At 39.3% G+C, this 20,105-nt stretch overlaps 1 protein-coding gene across 1 annotated transcript in view; it reads right to left on the bottom strand.

Annotated features, from left to right (window-relative positions):
- THSD7B (thrombospondin type 1 domain containing 7B) overlaps window positions 1-19,457 on the bottom strand; it is a 241,494-nt gene extending 222,037 nt beyond the window's left edge. The window contains exon 1 of the mRNA XM_062498438.1: window positions 19,286-19,457. Coding sequence (XP_062354422.1) covers window positions 19,286-19,424 — 139 coding nt within the window. The 5' untranslated portion in view covers window positions 19,425-19,457. The remainder of the gene's footprint in view (window positions 1-19,285) is intronic.
- Window positions 19,458-20,105: the final 648 nt, after the last annotated feature.

Below are 20,105 nucleotides of genomic sequence, written 5' to 3'. Positions count from 1 at the left end.
GCTTACCCCATCCCTTCAGACATTGAGTGATCCATCCCCTGCCCTGGATCGAGCTTTGGTTCCACTGTGCCCTGAAGGACACCCAAGTGGCCAGAACACACAGAGGGAGAAATTATTCCTGAGCAGTGCCATGATTGCAGCCTATGCTCCATCCCAGGCACACACATTTCTGGTTGGAAACCCCAGACAGCCCTGCACCAAAAGCTTTCTTAAAATATAGTTTATTCCTACCATCCTTTCTGATGTGGTCATGTTTCAAACAGTCTTGTCAATGCACAAAGTGCAGCACTGGCAAGACACAGAGTTTCAGTACCACGCTTCTGTCCTGTCTGCAACAACTCTGAGAACAGTTCTCTGTGTTGCACTGTGCTGCACTGTGAATGTGGAGAGTAAAGGGGGAAGAAAAGGTAAATTGGCAACAGATCAATAAACTGCCAAGAAATTATCTGTTCCTTTAATAAGCAAGAAATATAAACTGATATCCTAAATAATATTTTGGCTTGAAACTGAGTGAGAGACTGGAGATTACATTAACTGAGCTAAACAAAATACCAAAAATTTATCTGAGTGCTCCATCACTCTGAAATTACTGCAGACAAACTGCCTACTTACCCAGAGGAAGCCAGCTATGGACATGAGTAAGTATTTCTTCTTGGTTAAAATTAAAATAGTATTTGGTCTCTTCAAGTGAGACATAATACAGCAAAAACTGCAAGTGTTTTCTCATCTATTCCTGAAACCCTTTATAAATGGAAAGGCCACTTAGCAAATATCAGAAACAGATGCAGCTGCAAAGTGAATGGAGATAAGTAGGGAGATGAGCAGTCACAGCTGTATCACATTGCTTTGTACATTAAATTAAGGTAATCCCAAAGCTGGGATTTAAGTATCATCTGCAGAAAAAGCAGCTCCAAGAACCACTCCAAAATGCAGTTTTATCAGAGTTCTGTATGGCACTCGGAGCACCCAAAACTGCCAAAAAAAGTGCCTGTCCAGAACTGAAAAGGATGACCATGAGCCATCAACCAGATTAAATAGCAAACAAAGAATTACACAGACTTCTGAAACAAAGAGAGAAATCTGCTTGAAAAGTATTTTTAAAGTTATAATTTTTCTTCTTACAGCAGAGGAAAGAGAGCAGTGGGAGGCAGATACACAGGGCACAACATCCACACATCTGTGGGAGAAACCCCCCCAGCCAGGAATTGGGATGGTAATGAGGAACTTTTGGGGATTATAACTTGAGAGGTATTTATAAAGTTGTATTAAACCTCTTGTACTGCAACTCAGCTGGTGCATTACTGATATTGGCCCTGAACATACAGTTCACTGCTTGCTGGTTAATTATGTTCCATTAATAAATCAATGAAGTGCTTTGATCCTGATTTGATTCCTGTTAGATTATTTGAGCAGCTCCTCGCTGCAGCAGAAAGGTGTCACAGCCTTCCCTGCCTGTCTTTCTGACAAATTGAGAAACAATACACTTCAGAAAACTTGTACTCATAAACATTTTATTGCTAATTCAGCCTCTTGAAGGAAATTACTGATCAGTTCGAGGACCGACTGAGAAAATTATTCCCCATGATTTTAGAGGGAGGAAAACATCTTTGCATGAGCAAAAATAATGCCATGTTGACTTCAGGTAAGCTTGACCACTCTTCAGACATAAAAGTCCACTGTGGTTTTGGGCAGCTGATGCATTTTAATAACAAGTTCATTATTTCTTCCATTAAATAATTTAGAATTTCATAATAATTTCTTCCATTAAGAATAAGCAGAGTCCTGACAAAACTATTAAAACCGCAGATAGAATATCTCAGTCTGTTCACTGAACTGCTTTCCCCCCAGAGCAGACAGGCATTCACAACAGCACAAAGAACACCTGGCAGGTCACAGTGCAGGAGGACGCCTGCTACAGCAGCAGCAGTTAGCAACTCCCAATTTGTTATGTTGGATTTTATTGTTAAGTTTTCTGCTGTAAATTCTGTTTTCCTGCAATTCGCTAAGCCTAAGTGAACTATACACCATTTACCAGAGTTTAACTCTTTACTGACTTATCCCCATAAACAGCATTTGTTGTCACAGTTATGAATTCAGAGAAATGGGAAAAACAAACCAAGAGAAAGCATTGTAAAAGAAAAGTGACAATTACATTTCCTTTTATTGATGACCCTGAGCACAGTAATGTGCAGGCACACATCCTTCTTCCCACTCTATCACAGCCCTCGGCACAGTATGTCCTACACAACCACTAACCTTCATTTCACCTTTTTTTTTTTCCCTCTTTCCCTGTTGGATGCAAAGCTGCACAGGGACAGGACAGGTCGACACAAAAGCAGGCAGGAAATGGGGCTTTGGATAGCAGTGCAAGGGGCAAGAGAGAGAAAAGAGAACGCAGCTCTAGGCCACTCTCACACTTTCTTTAAAATATCAAGCAGCTAAATGGTTGCATCAAAATTAGGAAGGATGCCCACCTGCCCTCAGTAGTTAGTATCCTTCCAAGAAGCCACTAAAGCCTTGTGGGAGAGATTTCTTTCTGGAGACAAGATCCACTGGAGTTTATATGCTTGAGAAGGTGGAGCCCGACCCGAACGGAGAGAAGTTGACTAGCAAAAGGTATTTCCTGGAAGGTAAATGTATTTATTCATTCTATGGCCTTTCTACCTTCTGTTAAATTTATGAGCTTTTATGTTCTGTTATATTTTCAGCATTCAGCTCAAAAAAACCTCAGTCATGGCACAGAATGAAAAAAATCCCATAAAGTCAGAAAGCATAAAGAGAGATTTAACTGCCTCTTCTTAATTTTTTTCCAGCTCTGGGATAAATCTTTGATGCAGAGAGAATGTCTCACCTACTCTCCAGTAGGAGCAGAGGAAATGCACACCTGGAACACCTCCTGAAACTTGCACAGGTCCTGGGCTCTCACCATAGCCCAGTCCAAACACATCCCAAGACCAAGGCTCAGAGATGCCAAGGATGGTGCCAATTCCCTGCCCACCCCACCAGGATCTCCACAGGCAACAGAAAAAGGATTTCTCTGGAGTTTCCAAAGTCCCTGTGCTGCTGCCACCCATAAATTCCCACGTGATTTCTCTATGCAAACACATCAGCCCTGTCTGATCCACCTTCAGTAGCTGCAAAATGCTGAGCGTTAATATAGGACAGCAAGGGGGTCTAAATCATTCCAATTTTGAGCTGTCGCACACACAAAGCTTTGGATGAGGCCAGAGCAGTCTGCCAAACATATTCGGCCACAAAATCTTCTCAAATGAGGAAGAAAAGAAAGCAAACAACCTACTTTATTTAGCTTTGGTTGTTCTCCTCCTCTCCCAGACTGTGAGCTGTAAATTTCCCCAGAACAGAGCCCATTAACACAATTTCTAACAACCAGTAACACCACTGGTACCAGGCAGCTGTCACCACCATGCCTGTTAAAGCTTTACAGACTCCCCACAGAAAAAAAGCTGGAACAGTACCTGCGGTTTTGGTTTTATATCAGAAGAATACAAGACTGAAACATAATTATTATACTTAGAAAAATTATACATGAGCTACCCAGAAGATATTTTATCCACTTGGTTTCCAACTGAAAAGAAATCATCCAGTTTTAAGAAAGAAACTCCAGGAAGGGTCACAACAAACTGAACAGGAGAAAATGAAGCTCTGAAAATTAAGCTTTAGAAGTTTGCAATTTTCCTCCACGAGACCAAACTTTATCCTTCCTTACTCCCATAATTTTAGTCTAAATAGCTGTGATAGTTGCAAAAACTCCTTTACCTACACCTGAAGCTATGCTCATCTTAAGAACATACATTTCTCTGGGGATTTTATATGCATAGAATAAAGTACCTAGGAATATACATATCACTTGGGTTGGAGAAGAAAGCAGAAAACAGTGTCAATATTTCATTTTAATATCACAAAGCAAAATTCAGGGAGCTTTTCAGAAACTCAATTCCTGCTCTTCAAAAGGAAGAAACTTGGAAAAGGAGTTTCAATTTCCAAGACTCCATTCTTATCCTCCTCATCACCTCCACATGGAATCACTTCATTTGATAATGTTTGTTATATGAGAAATTCTGCTACACTCATTTCTGAGCAGAATCACTGAAATACTGATTAGCTGTAAGATTTTAAACTGAAAGCATGTTTTAAACAAGATGGACTATATAAAAGAGTAACCCGAATGATTGGATTTTTTTGGGTTTTCTTATTTAATTTTCTTGTCTTCTCCTCACAAGAATCTCTCAGATCTCTTGGTGCTGTGTACAGTCCAGTTCAGCTCCTTTCTCACAGACTAAGAATGAAGGGGCCAAGAGCATCTCAGGTGTATGGTGCTAATGCAGTGAGGTTTCCACTGCTGTGCAGCAAATGGGAAGCAATGTCTGAGTCTTCCTGACTCTTCTAATGTCACCCAGCAATACAGATAATGGCATGAAATGCACAATCCTCGAGGTTGGCAGAACAGATGGAGCCTTAACCTTTACAGGAGACTCTGGTTACACAGCTTCTGCATCTTAAATAATTTATAGGATCTGATCATATGGGAGCTTCAGCTGTGGAAACAGACGATGCTGAAACAAGATCTGATCCAATCTGCTCCTCTGCCACTGTTCAAAACCTGGGAAAGGTGAACAGGTTGCCCTGGAGCCCACAGCATTTTCAAGCACGGGATTTCCAGCCCCATACACTTGTTTATTCCTGTTTATTGCTATCAACACAACCCAGCATCAAGTTTGTGGTACACCACATTTGCTCTAGCAAATCAACTTTAATCCAGTTTTGCTCTAAAACCAAGTAACTTTTCTGCAAATTACAGTTCAGGTGCACTGCAGGCAAAGATGCAAGTTAGGCAATCACTGCATGTTATCAAATATTTAAGCAAAAAACAGTAGCTTGCTCTTAAGTACAGTATTTACAAATGGGTACAGTGGTTCTATGGGATTGAAATGGTAAACAGGAGCTCAATTGTACATTGAGGAAACTTTAGACTGAGAGCAGCATTTGTGCTGACCCCCAGGGTAGGCAATGCTCGGGGGGGGGGCACTCCGGGGGCCTGTGGACAACACAGAGCAGAGCAGCCACATAAATGTGCACATCTGCACTTCCACAGAGCAACAGAGCAGGCAGGGGCAAGTGAGGAAGTAGCACAAGCACCTTATCCAGGTCAGAAGTACAAACAGTCCATTTTTAGTATGCCTTCTCAAACAGCTGGAGCAGTCTGAAAGCTCCCCAAAACCATTTTGGGGAAGCAGATTAAAGCAAACCAACCCCACTTCAGATGACTTTAAAATTCCAGGCTAAATTCTGCTTTATAGAAGCTGATTCATGAACAGACCAAATACTGCTGTTCTGGGATGCACAACAAAGAGTGGGGCAGATGGTCTGGGGTGGCAGCAGCTTCACTCATCTGATTTTAATCCATCACCACAACCCTGTCAGAGCCTCAGTCACTGTGTTTCACTTAACTCACTTGTTCGGTTCACGCAAGGCATCCAGAAAAAGCTCCCTGAACAAGATGTACAGCTCATATTTACTAGTCAACCCTGCCAGCATTGCTGCTTTTTTAAACAAGATTGGAGAAATAAATTTGCTCTTGGCTGCAAGAACCTCTGCCAGCTTTTCCATCCTAACTGTGTTTTAATCAGATCAGCCCTTAAACTTTTCAAAAATCAGTATTTAATGAAAACAAACAGATGTACAAACTGCCAAACGTCACTGGGAGACTGTTAACATGTGTCATCACCAAGTTCTAATAGCAAACTAAAAAAAAGAAAAAAAAACAAAAAAAACAAAGATTGAGAGTTATGACAGGAAAATATGGTTGCTATAGAAGTCCAGCTTCCACAAGACAACACTCCCAGCAGAGAGGGGTTCCCATGCACAGCCCAGGCAGGTGCCTGTGCTGGAGGTGGTTTGCACACTTCAGTCCCCCAGCTCCTACAGCCTCCTCCTGCCCACCCCACAGCTGCTGCAGGGCAGGCACCTCTCAGACTGCTGATTCAACAGAAATTCCTTCCAAATATGGGGCGAAAATCTAGTTTCCTACATGTCAGGCTTCAAATCAACTCCTCCAGCAGCACGATCTGACCTGAGCCCCTGAGGAGTGAGGATTTGGGTGGAAACCTCTGCCCAGGGGAGGACACATCTCCCTGTGGCTGCAGCTCCATGCTGCAACCTCCTGCATAAATACACCCACCTGAACAGGTTCCAAGTCACCAGCCAAGGCAGCTTCTCCAGGGGACAATTCCACTTATAGCACACACAAAACAAAACCCCACACATTATGATCCCTATTTCTAAGAATAAAGCTGAATAAAATGGTTTCTCCCTGCACTTCCCACAGGAAAGCAAAGCAAAGTGCCCGACTAAACTTTCTTCCCTTTTCTTAATGAAACTTTTATTGATTTTTCATCCTAGTGAATCATTGCCTTGGAGCAACTTTTCCTAGCCGCAGGCTCTCACATTTAATTTGTATGTATGCTTAAGGGAAAGTTTATCAACAGAGTCTCCAGAAAGATACTAGAAGCGTTTTATGAAAAAGCTATGAAATTTTACATATGGCATTTACCAGCCTAGTTTAACAAAAGCACACACACACACAAAAAAAACAAACAAACAAAAAAACCTCACAGAATAATACATGACATTAACAATCAGCAGATTCCTGTGACAACCTATGGCACCTCCATGCAGCTGTCAATGCACAAAGCACAGAGAAGTCAAGCTGAATAAATTTGTTCTGATAAAGAGTAAAAATAAAAAAACACTAGACATTCATTCAGATGTATGGATCTTCCACGTGTTAACAGCTACCCAAAGATAAGGAGAACATATGTGTGTGTGTCCATAGGATAACAGGACAGCTTCTAGCACTAAAATGTGTATTTGAGTTGGGCATAAAGAAACTGCTAGGATTTAGTGAATAAATAAATGAAAAATCCATCAGCAATGCATTAACAGACAAGACAGCTTTGCCAATACCAAAGACATAAAAAGGAACAAATCTCTGATAATTTATTCTGAAGCGAAAATTTTCCAGCTGCTTCAATTGCTATTTACATGGGGAAAAAAAAAAACAAACTAAAATGCTACAGACCTTTTACTTCTCATTCATGCAAAATACATTCATTTTACTGGTGTAGGGAGGAAACAAATTTATAGGCGAACAAGTGGCATCCAGTAATTCAAGTAACCATTACTCAGGCTTGTCTCTAAGAAAAGGAGGCATCCTTTTGCTTAAAAGTTAATCTTTTGCATTACGAATAATATTGGCTAAATGGCAATGTCCACAAGTAAAGCATTGGTTAGAATTGGTTCCACAAGACCTGAAAATAAGGATCTTTAATGGAGTATCTAAGCTTCTGGGGGGGAAAAAAAAAATCAGGATCTATAAAACTTTTAGGAAAAAAGATAACAAGTTGAATCATCTGTCACTTTATCAGTCCAATACCTGTTATCTTTGAGAGGTGAAGCAGAATGAAAGCTTGATGGAAATATTTTCCCCATTTTCTCATGGCTGCCTTCGCACTGTAGTATCAACTCACTAGAACTGTCCTAATGATGATAACAAAATTGTCCTTAAGTACTTCCCAAATTACCTGATTAAGGAAGGAATTCAATAGTGTTTCCTCAGCAGTCTCAATTAATACCCACCAGCAGACATCCATAATGGAGCCTGCACTGGGCTGCCCACGCAGCCAGGAGCGAAGCAGAGGAGGGGGAGAGAAAACACTGCTGGTCACAGGAATGACTCTGAACAACTCCCAGGCTGGACTGTGCCAAGGGAAGAGGAGTCCTTGAGCTGCACAGGAAAGTGCAGGATGAAGCCAGATGAGATTGCTTATGCAGAATGCTTATTCCACTGAAAGGAGCAAAAAGGGGATTTCATAAAAATAAATGGAAAAAAAGACATTTGTGGATCACGACAGATCTTCTATTCCAAAAAGGTTTAAGAACTTTTAACTTTTTGTAAAAAGTTAACAGGATAAGAAAAGCTGAGGGAAATTTTTTAACTCTTGCTGAACGGGTCATACCAAAACACTGAGAGTAAAAGAAAGGACATTTATAAAAACCTACACGAAGCAAACATGAAAAGGTTGCTCAGCTGCAAGAAAACTGAGTAATGTAACCTTTCAAAGCAGCAACAAAAAGCGATTAGACCACCCCTTGGATTGAAAATGATTGATCATGCTGCTGGTATTGGAACTGAAGTTGACTATAATGCTTTTTATGTAATTGCTTTATTGAATGTAGCATAGCTTTATTTGGCAATATAGTCAGAACACTGCGAGTTTTACCAGTTCTTCAGCTCCTGGTACACCACAGGCACACAGTTACAATACATTTATCCCAATGACATTGGATTAAATGGCACATACTAAGGTTGCCTCCTGACCTTTCACTTAAGGTCTACGGGGAATCTTCTGGCTGCAGAATCATTTAGTTGGTTTGAGTACCAGCAGCTTTCCATCCTCTGCATCGGTTCGCTGGTTTATTCCATAAACTATATCAAAAAAACTTAAATCTGATTTGGGGCCCTGTGTGCTGCAATAATTAAATCATTCTGAAGACTTTGAAAGCTGGCTCATCCATTTAAAAAAAAAATCAATCAAGGACAAGTAAATCACAGTGAAGAAGAAGACTAAGTAAAACTTTCTTTTTTATATTGGAGCACATTGAAATATCTATGAGAAAAGCAGTGGGGGTGAGGAGTTGTTTGATTTTAACCTTTGTTTTTATCTTAAAAAAAAAAGCTTCAAAATTTAAATGTAACTGCATAGAATTACCTTTTTTCACCTGCTTTCCAATTTCTTTGATTTACTATCCCCTGGTATCACTCCCTGCTCTTTGAAGAGAGTCCTGGCAAAGGTCAGCAGTCAATTAACCACCAATAAATACCCAACAGGAGTGTGACAATTTTGGGCTGCCTGAGCTCCCATTACTAAACCAAGCAACATGTTCAAAAGCTCATAACAAAAGGCATAAAGTACTTTGGAGTGTTCTGAACATAAATATAATGTTACCTTTAAAGCAGTAAGTATGAAAAATATCAAAGGAGGTATGTAATATCAAGTTTTATCATCTATTGCACACGTATATTGATTTAACCGAGACACGCTCACTTATCTACAAAGCAAAAAATTGGGTTTTAAGTACTGTACTCTGCAGGACCCTTAGGGTACAATAACATTACTGTCATCATTTACTCCGAGTTCCCTGTCTCTCATTTGATCTGTCCCCAGTCTTTTCAAAACATTGCAGCTCTGTTTCTCTTTCTGCAACCAAACCAGTGCCCTTGGCTGCATGGCAGCACTGTAATTATACACGGGTGACATAAAACACAGGCAAAAATTAATGCATAAACACACACACAGGCACTGACATCTAAGCAACATATTTAACACTCAGACACATGCATAATTTTCCCAGTGCTGTGCAGGCAAGGATGTACTCTGGGTGTTGGGAAGGCTGTTTTGCACACTTTCTCATGTTTGAAATTGTTTGGGGACAATCCTAAAAGCAAGATCATCTTGGCATTTTGCAGAGGAATGCAGAAGATAGGGGATTGATATTTCCTTAAGAGAAAAGTGGGATCAATAACAGTTAAAAGTTTGGATAAACCCTCATTATCAGATTCCTACAACTTCAAAACTAATCCAAGTGAGCCTCCTGTTAAATGCAGACACAACCTCCAATCTGCAAAAATCACAAATTTCACACTTTTAACAACGTTTTAAATCAAGATACAATCTATACAGTGGTTATGAAATATTTAATGCCAATTGAAAAACAGATGTACTGAATTAGTTTAACTGAAAATACTAAAGTTTAAATAAGTTATTCTAGTGATACACCATATGCATTTAACACAGAGCTGTAAACAATTTACTGAAATTCATTTTCACTTGTGTTTGGATACAGCACTATTTTATTAATGCAACCAAGAATATTAAGGGAATGACAATAAAAACATGAGAGCTACCTTATGAGCACTATAGTTAATAACAGAACCTCCAGAAAGTTTCTGGTGTTTAATCATTAAAGTCTCCTTTTAATCCTTGTCTGTAAAAACTCTAATTCTGTATCCCATCCAGACAGCTGCTTCAAAACTCTGCTACTAATACACACCTAAATTTACTGAATTCATAGAAAATTAAAAGTATAGAAACAACTTCTCTATCCAGTGTCTCCACTGTGAAGATCTTCAGCAGATACAAGGAAAGTGCTTCTTTTGCTTAGACGCAGGTGAGTGATATAAATGTAACTAATGGGTCAAAAGATGTTCAAGATGTCACAAGTATTGAAGTTTTCCCTTCAGCAGCTTCAGACCTGTAAAGTTATGGTTATAAATGTCACCACGCAGAACAGTAAAACATGCCTCATATGTAGATGGATATCATTAGACCATTGAAATTTGAAGGTCTTTGGATCTCAGGGGTGACAGAATAAACCCCCAAAAGACACTGAACAGAGAAAAATTGCAGGTGCTAACACAATAAACACCAGACATCCCCTCACTTAACCACATTGTTGGCATGCCCAGTCATGTTTCATATTTCTGTTGACTCACTCAATGTGTCCATAAAGCCATGACTTTAAGATACCTACCTTGCACATTTAATTTTTAAGCATATTGAAAATATAATGCTTTAAGTGTCAGAATTTTTCAGAGCCATACAGCATGAACTATTCTTGCAAACAGAGCGTAGGAACACTTTTAAAGCTGCTGTTGACTAAGTCAGGGAATATGAACCCTTCATTACCACTTAATTCTGTGCAGGGTATAAACACAACCCCGAGCTCACTCGCAGTTACTTGGGTTGTGCTGGTGACATCAGCCCCTCCTCAAAGCTGAAAATCTGACAGCACTGCTTTACAAAGCCATGAACAGCTTTTAAACAAATCCTGGAGGAAGAATACAACAACCAAGCAGCAAATATATTGCTTAAGGTAACTCAGGGAGGTTGCCAGGTCGTGTCCCCAGGATCAGCTGGGTACCACAGCACACACACTCAGCAGCGTGGGCTCCACGATGGAGGCGCTGGGGGCTGGCTCCTCTTTGAACATATGCCCTTTCAAGTGAAATTAATCACTCTCTTTATCACTCCTGCAGCATCTGGAGCCATAATCATTACCCAACTGCTGGGAAAGAAATGAAACCACTAATCGCACGGGGAGCAGGGCTTAGCGTTCAGAGCAGGAAAGTTTTTATTAAGTTCTCATTTGAAAAGTGATTTTTCATGGCTGGCCTTCCAGGACATGCCACACAAAAGCTGGATCTGCTTTAGAAACTGTCTACAACTCAGCCCCAGTGTACAGAACCAATGTATTTAGAACCACTACAATGAGGGTTTAACATGCTTTTCCAAACTTAGCTCCATAATCCTAGATCACTATTACACGCAAATACTACATGGAGACACATTCAACCATGAGTTTTAAAAGGTCTCTGGAAGAAGGAACTGAAGAATTCTGCAAAGAGGTAGAGAGACCAGGCAGTGCCATCAAGAGCAAGGACCAGGCAGTGCCTCTGGAATCACACCCTGCACTCAGACTGGTCTCAGCCCAGGCAAACAGAAGCTCTGACATTGAAAACTCCTGCATTAAGTGAGTTTGATTAATTCATCATACCTATCCACTAGCTGAAGGTGATTGAATTAAATGATGTCAAAACTATGGAAATAACCTGGATTACCATGAAATATCCCTTCTAACTTCTCTATTTCACGTTCCCAGCTTTTGCCATTCAATTTTTTTGAAACTAAGAAAGAATGCAAATAAATTATTTTTTCTTTTTGGAAAGAAAAGAAAAAAGAAGAAAATTATGATGGCAGGGTTATTCTCAAAAAGAGCAACAGAAGAAAAAAGAATCTTGGGAGTAAGGGTATCAGAGGGCAGACTTCCCAAACCTCACGAAGAGTCCCTAGAAAGAGTCAGCAGCATCACTTGCATACTGTGAACAACAATGTGTATTTTAGGGATTTCTAATACAATTTTCTGTTATTTTTCACCCACAATTATGCTCTACAAAAGAGCTGAATGAGGACATGATTACCCTTATATACTGAAATCATTCAACTAAGTGGCGAAGTAAAATCCTTAAGATACACTTATTTAAAAACAACCTGCAGGTTCTGAACAAGGGCAGCAGAATAATTAAATCTAGTACTACGTTAAAACAGGCTGAAAATGTGATCATCTATTTTTAATGCTCTGCCTATACATAACAGAAATCTTTCCAACAGCTGCATTCAATTTAAAAAATATTAACCCCAAGGAAAAACTACAAAAACACACCCATCTGTTTTTCTTGCCACTCACTGTGCTTCTTTTGTGACTGAAATATGTACAACAATACAGTCCAACAAAGTTGAATGAAAAGTACCACAATTCCAATAATAAGCTATCTTTTTTATTTTTTAAAATGAACTATTTAAAAGAAACCACTTTTGCAAATTTTCCCCTGTGACCCCCAGCTCTGTTCCCATAGTAACTATTGAGGAAAGAAAAGGATAAAAAAAACCTAACATGCTTTTCCCAATACCAACAAAAAACAGAAAAAGGCACCTTATTCTCAAAAACTATTATTCTCAAGAAGAGAAGAGGGACATTAAAAGATCAGTGTGAATCTCCTGTGTAATCTACTTTAAACCACCACCTACTGAACATCTGATGCTGGTTGGCAAAGATGTTTGGTAAAGCAGGCAGCCTTACTGTAAAAGAACTGCTGAAATAGTTTTGTAAGCCCAACAATAACAAAATGACCAGGCACATGCTGCAAAAGCTCCTCCCTGAAGGCAGCCAGGCTCAGCACACGGCTCTGCCAAGGAACTCACACTCCAAGTACATCAAGTGTTAACTTCAGCATTTATTTCGGGGTTATTCCAGTTCCTCCTCTGCTTTTAATTGGACTGCTACTCTGTGCTGCCTGTACTGCTTGCTGGATTGTATTTTTCTGAGAAAATATAATAAGCCAAGAATTCCTTCTTCAAGCAGTGGCACCAAGAACCTCCCTCTTCCGTCTACAGCTCCCCACAGGAAACCAGAGTTAATAAACAAGCCAAGTTTTATAGACAAGGAAAAGCAGCACCCCTTTAAGTATTTCTGAATCTCTAATCAGTGCCCCAAACTCCTCCAGGAGCTACTCCAACATCTCTGATGCTGGCTGGCACTCTCTGTGCCACAGGTCCCTAGCCACGTCCCATACACGGCGCTTTCAGCCTGGTGGGGTAAGGACAGGACCCAGGTGGGACTTTATCCAACCCACGGGCATTTATCCAAACCAGCAAGAGACCTCAAACACCTGGAGGAAAGACCAGGCTGGAAAATGATGTTCCAGTGTAAGAAAGCTTCTCCATCTTTTACTGAATTCTTCTGGTGTACATTTATCTTGCTCTCTGCCAAACTCTCCAGTCCTTCCTGGCTGAGGACACAAAGTCTCCACCAACTTTGAAATGTCTCACCCACCTAAACATGAATTTACCAACCCCTGCAAAGGGTAATCAATCAAGGCAACAGGTGGCATCTCCACAATTCTGAGACAAGCTGGATGCAGAAGTTGAGAAAATAAGACCAGAAGATGATACCAATATCAGAAGTGGAATAAGATGGGTGAAGTGGAGCAGCAGAACCATATGTAATAAAATTTTGAGATTCCTGGAACAGAAGGGTGGAAATGTGGACAGGAAATGGTAAGGAACAAAGAAGAAAGAAAACCAAATATTTATCAATCTGAAACAGCTGCACTTCTGTCTAAGGAAACATGAGATTAGCTTTGTGGCCACCCTTAAAGCTTCTCAAATATCAGTGACTAATATCAACCAGCATATTAAATTTTGCCCCTAATGAAATTTTGCAAAACAACCTCCTTTGAATCTTTAATTTTTTTTCAATGTTTTGTAGAGACAGAAGCATAATTTATGCTGCCTCATAAAATATTATTTGTAAGTAATTATTTTAGACAAATTTAGAACTAAAGTACTGGTTTTTTATTTAAATCACTTTTCTAATGTCTATATAATGAAATTACACCAACACATTAAAAACTACACCACTTTAAATGCAACTACTCATTACAAATTATTTTTCCAAATATTATTAGAAATCAGATATTTTAAGCCAGACATTTCTAATTCAAATTAAATACAGTAAAATATCAGTAGATTAAATCTTAATTGAGCTTTGATGGAATTTTGAGGAGCAGCGCTAAGAAAATATTTTATTTGACCAACCAAGTTCTAAGAAATAAGTTTACTCACAGGGGTCCAGAAACTTGGTATCCTCAACTCCTAAATAAATCAAGAGCAATGACCAAAAGAAAAATTACTTAAATTAAAGAGTAGTCGGGTTCAGGAGTAGAGGCATAAACTGATCAAGAATAAAGGTAAAAATAAGAAGATTTATCATTTTAGAACAACTTTTCATTACCAGGTTTATGGCAGTGGCCAGGCTAGCTTGAGAACACAGCAGGGCTTTTTTTCAAACTATTAATTTCTTCTGTTGACAATATTACAAGACTGCAATCTATAACGCAAGAGCATCACTTCTTTTCCAACCTCTTAGCACAGTGAAGATCCTTTGAAACATACAAAGTTGGATTAAATCAAGGTTAAATTTCCACTTGAAAATTTCAGCTTTTAAAGCTCCGTCCACCAAAGCAGCATAACAACAACCCAAAATTACAATATTTACCACACAATGAGAAGTTTGGAAGCATCAGTCAGACACATCATAAACCTTCCAGACACCACACAATGATCACTAAAAAACCATTTGTGCTTCATTCATGAGCTGCTGTCCATTCCATAAAAAGACCATTTCATTTAGGACAGATAATCACTCTTCATTTTGTCGAGCTTTTGGGAAACCTTCACTTGTTGCAGAGCTATTTTTGAGTCTCCTTCAGCAAGTTTGAGCTCTGCTGTCCTTTGAAGACACCTGGACTCCTTTTAACATTTGGTGTACGTAGGTAAAAGCTTGTCTTTTAAGACATAAGGTCAAAGGCACTTCCAAACCAGCACTTGACCTTCCTGAAATTACAGTCTTGAGAAAGGGCATTTTGTGGTGGTATTATCAGAGAACAGAGAACAAAAGACCCTTTTTCATCATAGCCAGGGCTGGCTCACCCACACTCACGGGTGGTTCAAAGGCTCCTCCACATCAGAAGTCGTTCTCTGAAAAGTTCATTTCGTCCCTTTTCCATTATGGATTGTTTCTGAAGAATGACTAAAGATCAAAACCCATTTGCTAACCTATTTTAAGGAAGACTTTCAAATACAGGTAGTAACTCCAAATTAAAGTTTTTCTATGCTCACCTCAGGCAGGAGTACTCACGGCTCACACACCTGGCTCCCAAAAGCCCACAAAATCCAGACATTTAATGGTTTCTTCCTCAGGTAAAAAATCTCTCTGCTGTGATCAGAATCATTACAAGCCCATTTCCCAGTCTGATACCTCACTTTCAGTGCTCTTCCACTCATATCAGGAAGCATGTCCCTGCTGGGCTAAATAGCCATCCTGATTCATTTTTTCTAGAGAAGGAAAACTCACTGGGACACAACATCTGGCTTTCTAACAGTCCCCTTCTTCCCTTCCATAGCTGACAGAGGATTATTTCCATGACAGATAGCATTTTTACCATGATTAAAGAATCATTTTTCTAAAAATTGGGACAGTTTTGTCTTAGAAAAAACATTTTTATAATATTTTCCTCAATAAAAAATAAACCCACATCATTGCTTTAGCTCTGAGAGCCCTTTATGGGCTATATCTCTTATATTTTGAATTCTGTTTGTATGTTGGGGGAAACAGCACATGCTTGAGGTGTAGTTTATGGAGGAGCTGAAGACACCAGAAGTGAAGGGGAGCCAGAAATCTGTCCATGAACTACAAAAAGAGCATCTGGAAAGAGCCACCCCAACATTCTGCAATCCTAATTATCAGCCTCTTCCCCTAAAGCACCCAAAATATTTGCATGTATCTTACACTTAATCAACTAGAATTATGCTGTGGACTCACACGTGTCAATATTCTATAAATAGCTTTAAAATCCTGAAAAGCCATCACTAGAACATAGGCATTCTGGCATTGCAGAAATTCCAGGAACTCTTAGGCCTACTCAAGTGATGGAGAAAATTAGCATGGTGAAATATGCAAATTGCTAATTGGCAACTGCATTAAATACTATTAATTTACAAGACTTTAGGTCCAATTAAATTTAGCAAGAGCGAGAAAATTATGCAGCTATTTGATGTTGCTGAGTAATTTAGCTGATATGATTATTGCTTTCATGTTTAGTGGCCGCTAAATGAGCATCTGACAAGAAATGTCTGGAAACCAGAAGATACAGGATACAGATATTAATTTATGACTTCTAGAAGCCAAAAGCTCAAAATAAATGGTTTTAGGACAGGTCACAAATAAGCAACATGCGGGTGACAGTCCTCTGAACAGCTGAGGGAAGAGTTTGTATAAAACTACCTCACACTGCTGAGTTCTCATGTTTTAGAATTACAGAGCCTAGGGTTTTTTTCAGATTAAGTGATTGCAGTACTGCTGTTTTTCTCTAGACCAAGACCACCAAGCACAGCATGAAAATGTACAAGTCTTCATTAGACAGTGTAAAGGATCTAGCTGAAAAAAAGACTGTACTATAAACTGCAGTAATGAGATGATTTTTTTCTTTTTCCCCAGCCCCATCCATATTAAGGATGCCTCCCTGGATTTGTGTGCTAGGAAAATTTATTTCAGTACATATAAATTCATTTTCATAAAGCCAGAGCTTTCAGTAGCATAATCTTACTTAATTATAAAGCATGACATTTCAATAAGAAGTTGAATTTCTCCCCAGCAGGTAAGTAACTTGCCATGCTTACAACAGACAACTCAAGACTTAAAAACAGAACAGATCATCCCTTTTCCTATTATGAATTGCTCATTTCTCATCAAATTGTTTTATTAAGAAAAAGGACAACAGGTGCAAAGTTTTCTTTCTATTGGAATGGATCTGCTCAACTTTTCTTTTAAAAGTTAGTTAATTTTAAGTTCATGGTGCTGTGATTGTATTCACTTTCTATTATTTTGTATTGGGCATATAAGTCCTCAAACTATGGAATGTTTCTTTCAACAATTATTATACAAGCCACAGGTCTCAATAGGTCAAGATCTCCATGATCTACATCCCAGAGTTATTTTATTATTAATATCTTACCACAAGGGGTTATGTTAACCCTTCTACCTCTCCAGATCCACCTATTCCATTTAAGTCACCAACCCTTTCTTCCCAAAACACTTCCTTTTCATCTTCTGAAAGACACACCTTTGTGATACCTGAGAAACCTTTTCAGTTAAGGTCTGAAAATGCTTACAAAAACAAGGCACATATGCCACCCTGACAGGAGACTGCCTTTTACTGCTCATTGAGTTACTTCTTAGGACAACTGCAAAAACACAAGATTCAGGATTTAGAAATGCTGATGCTTCACTACTACTGCAGAGGAAGTAGGGCCTTCACAAATTATGCTTAGTTTCTCAGCAAAACAAAATGTTTTGGGTGAACATACTATTCATTTCAACCTGGAACTAAACATTTGGGGTTTAGATGTAACTTTTAACTAACTTTCAACAAAACACTTCAATGGGGAAAAAAAAGGGAGGGGGTAACGATTACAAATATTGGAGAAAAATCTTTTTTCCTCAATCAGGACAATACATTTAGCTGAAACGAGGTACTTTCATTGGGAAAACATATCAGTCAAAGTTGTTTACTATCTCACGTCACTCGATAAGCAGAAAAAATGTATCAAAATACTCTTAGGATTTAAAGTTTTTAAGATGACTCTCGAGAGCTCAGATATTTTTTAACCACTGTGGGAGTCACAAGAACTGACAATTTTCTTGTGCATCTGGAAGAGGAAGCTTTACAACAAGCCCACTGTTGAGCTTTCAGAGCATGGTGCCCACACAAACCTGGGCACCAAATTTTCCTAGTTCTAATTACATCTGCCCCAGATGCCTTTGAAGCATTGAAAGCTCCTTATTTTCAGCTCGAATCATCAAGTCAAATTAAAGTTTTATGATTTCCAATGCACAGCCCTGAAGACTGACAGTACAACACACTTTGGAACTGAAGAGAAGACAGCACTGAAGGCTCTAATTTGTCTTAAGAAAACAACTCTGCCTTTCAAAGCTTGCTCAAAAATCATGTAAATAACAGTGAATTGGAGAAAAGAGAGTCATTGTTTATTTCTTCCTCACTTCACATGCTAGACAGTGTGAAGAGAAAGTCTTTAGCAATATAGTCTCATGTTTTACCTTACCAGCCCTTCCCCAGCTTCCCATACCAGCAGCCAGGCAAGAAGTTTGTGTTGATCCTACCAGAAGGACACAAGTTCTCCCAGAAAAACTGCTTCATTATTCCACTTATTCAGTTTATTGCCTTCTACAGAAAGGTAATTAAAAAAAAAAAAAAAAACAACCAAAATACCAAGGACCCTCTCTCCAAAAAAAAAAAAAAAAGGTAAATTATTTTTCCATCACGTTTAATTGTTCTGTTGCTCAGTCACAAAAGGCCAAACCTCAAAGAGATCCCGGGCAATGAAACCCCTGGTTCAGTTGGGTATTTTTGATTAAGCACTTTAAGCAAACATTTCCCAAATTCACCAATCTTTCCATTTCATTGAACATTCTCTGCTGTTGTGTGTTGTGCTACAAAACAAGCATCCAATGCACCATGTTTGGCTCTGTGCAGCTGGATCACCCCATCTCCCACCCACCCACTCCAGCACCAAGAGTCGTGGTGCTCCCAAAGCATCTTCACAGGTTTGCACATTCAACCACTGGATGTATCCAACCTGACTGAAGGACAAAAATAATTCACTAAATGCACCAATGGAAATACAAATAGACAGACCGAGAGTATGGACTTCTGACTCTGTTCATCCTGAGACATGCTGGTGTTCCCCTTGCATATAAAAATTAAAAGAAAATACATATTTCAAAGAAAAAAATTAGTATGATAATCCAATAAAAAATACTCTTAGATGAAAAGCATTAAGGAGTCCAGAATTACGCTCCAGGTGCGTAATTGCAACAGACATGTAGATTACTAATGTCAAACACAGAATAATCTCTTCTATTTTGCAGAATAAAAAAATTAGAATACAAGACATTATCAGACTTTTAAAATTTATTATTGAACTAAAACAGAATGGAGAAAGGACAATCTGACCATCCTTTAACACAGCAAATACCTAGTAGAGAAGCGAACATATCTTTTTCCTACCTGTTTTCCAGACAAACTGGTGACCTCTCCTGGCTTCCAGATCAGCTGTTTGCAGCATTAAGAAAACAAACAAAAGGAAGGGCTTCCCCAGGCTCTGCCATGCCCAATGAGGAGAAACCCAGTTCTGTTGTAGAAGCATAATTCAGATAATTCAGTCTCTTGTATTCCTTGGTCCTACAATTAAAAAAAAACCAAAATTATAAAGAGATGGCTTATTAAAATATTTAAAGTACCAAGGCAACAGGCTCAGCCTAAGGGTAAACTGGTGGCTGGCACTGAGGATTTACCCGTCCCTGTGTGCCAGATTTGATGAGGAAAGTCTGTTACAAGGTGCTTCACTTGGAGACGGAGGAAAGAGAAGGAGAAGAGGAAGAGGGAGAGGGAGAGGAAGGGTCAGATCCCAGAGAACCTACAGTCCCATCCTACAAAGCCACTGCAAATGGTTTTAGCAGCCTCTTAAGAAGAAATCTGCCAATGCCAATAAATGGCAAGGGATCCAGTGGCAGTGTGTGGGGTGTCCCTTCGTTCCTCTCTTTGGCTTTAGCAGGACTGTTATCTTGATATAGGCAGACTAAACCAAAGTGAGAATGGATTCCACATACAAATTCAGCTCCAAATCCAGACCCCATGCCCGACATTTAAGACCCAGGCCTGGAAGTGTTTTAGCTCCAAACCCTGTGTAAACATGCAGGAAAAACAGGGAAATGGGGGTTGCTTGTTAGCACATGATGATAGCTTTAAATAGAAAACCAGACACTACACTATGGAATTTGGGACACTCATACAAATCCCCTTGGATCTTTGAGCTCCAAAACAACCA

The sequence above is a fragment of the Cinclus cinclus genome, chromosome 9 (genome assembly GCF_963662255.1).
Source record: "Cinclus cinclus chromosome 9, bCinCin1.1, whole genome shotgun sequence".
In the NCBI taxonomy this organism is placed as follows: Eukaryota; Metazoa; Chordata; class Aves; order Passeriformes; family Cinclidae; genus Cinclus; species Cinclus cinclus.
Note: the sequence above shows the minus strand (reverse complement) of the source record. Positions and strands in the feature narration are given on the sequence as shown.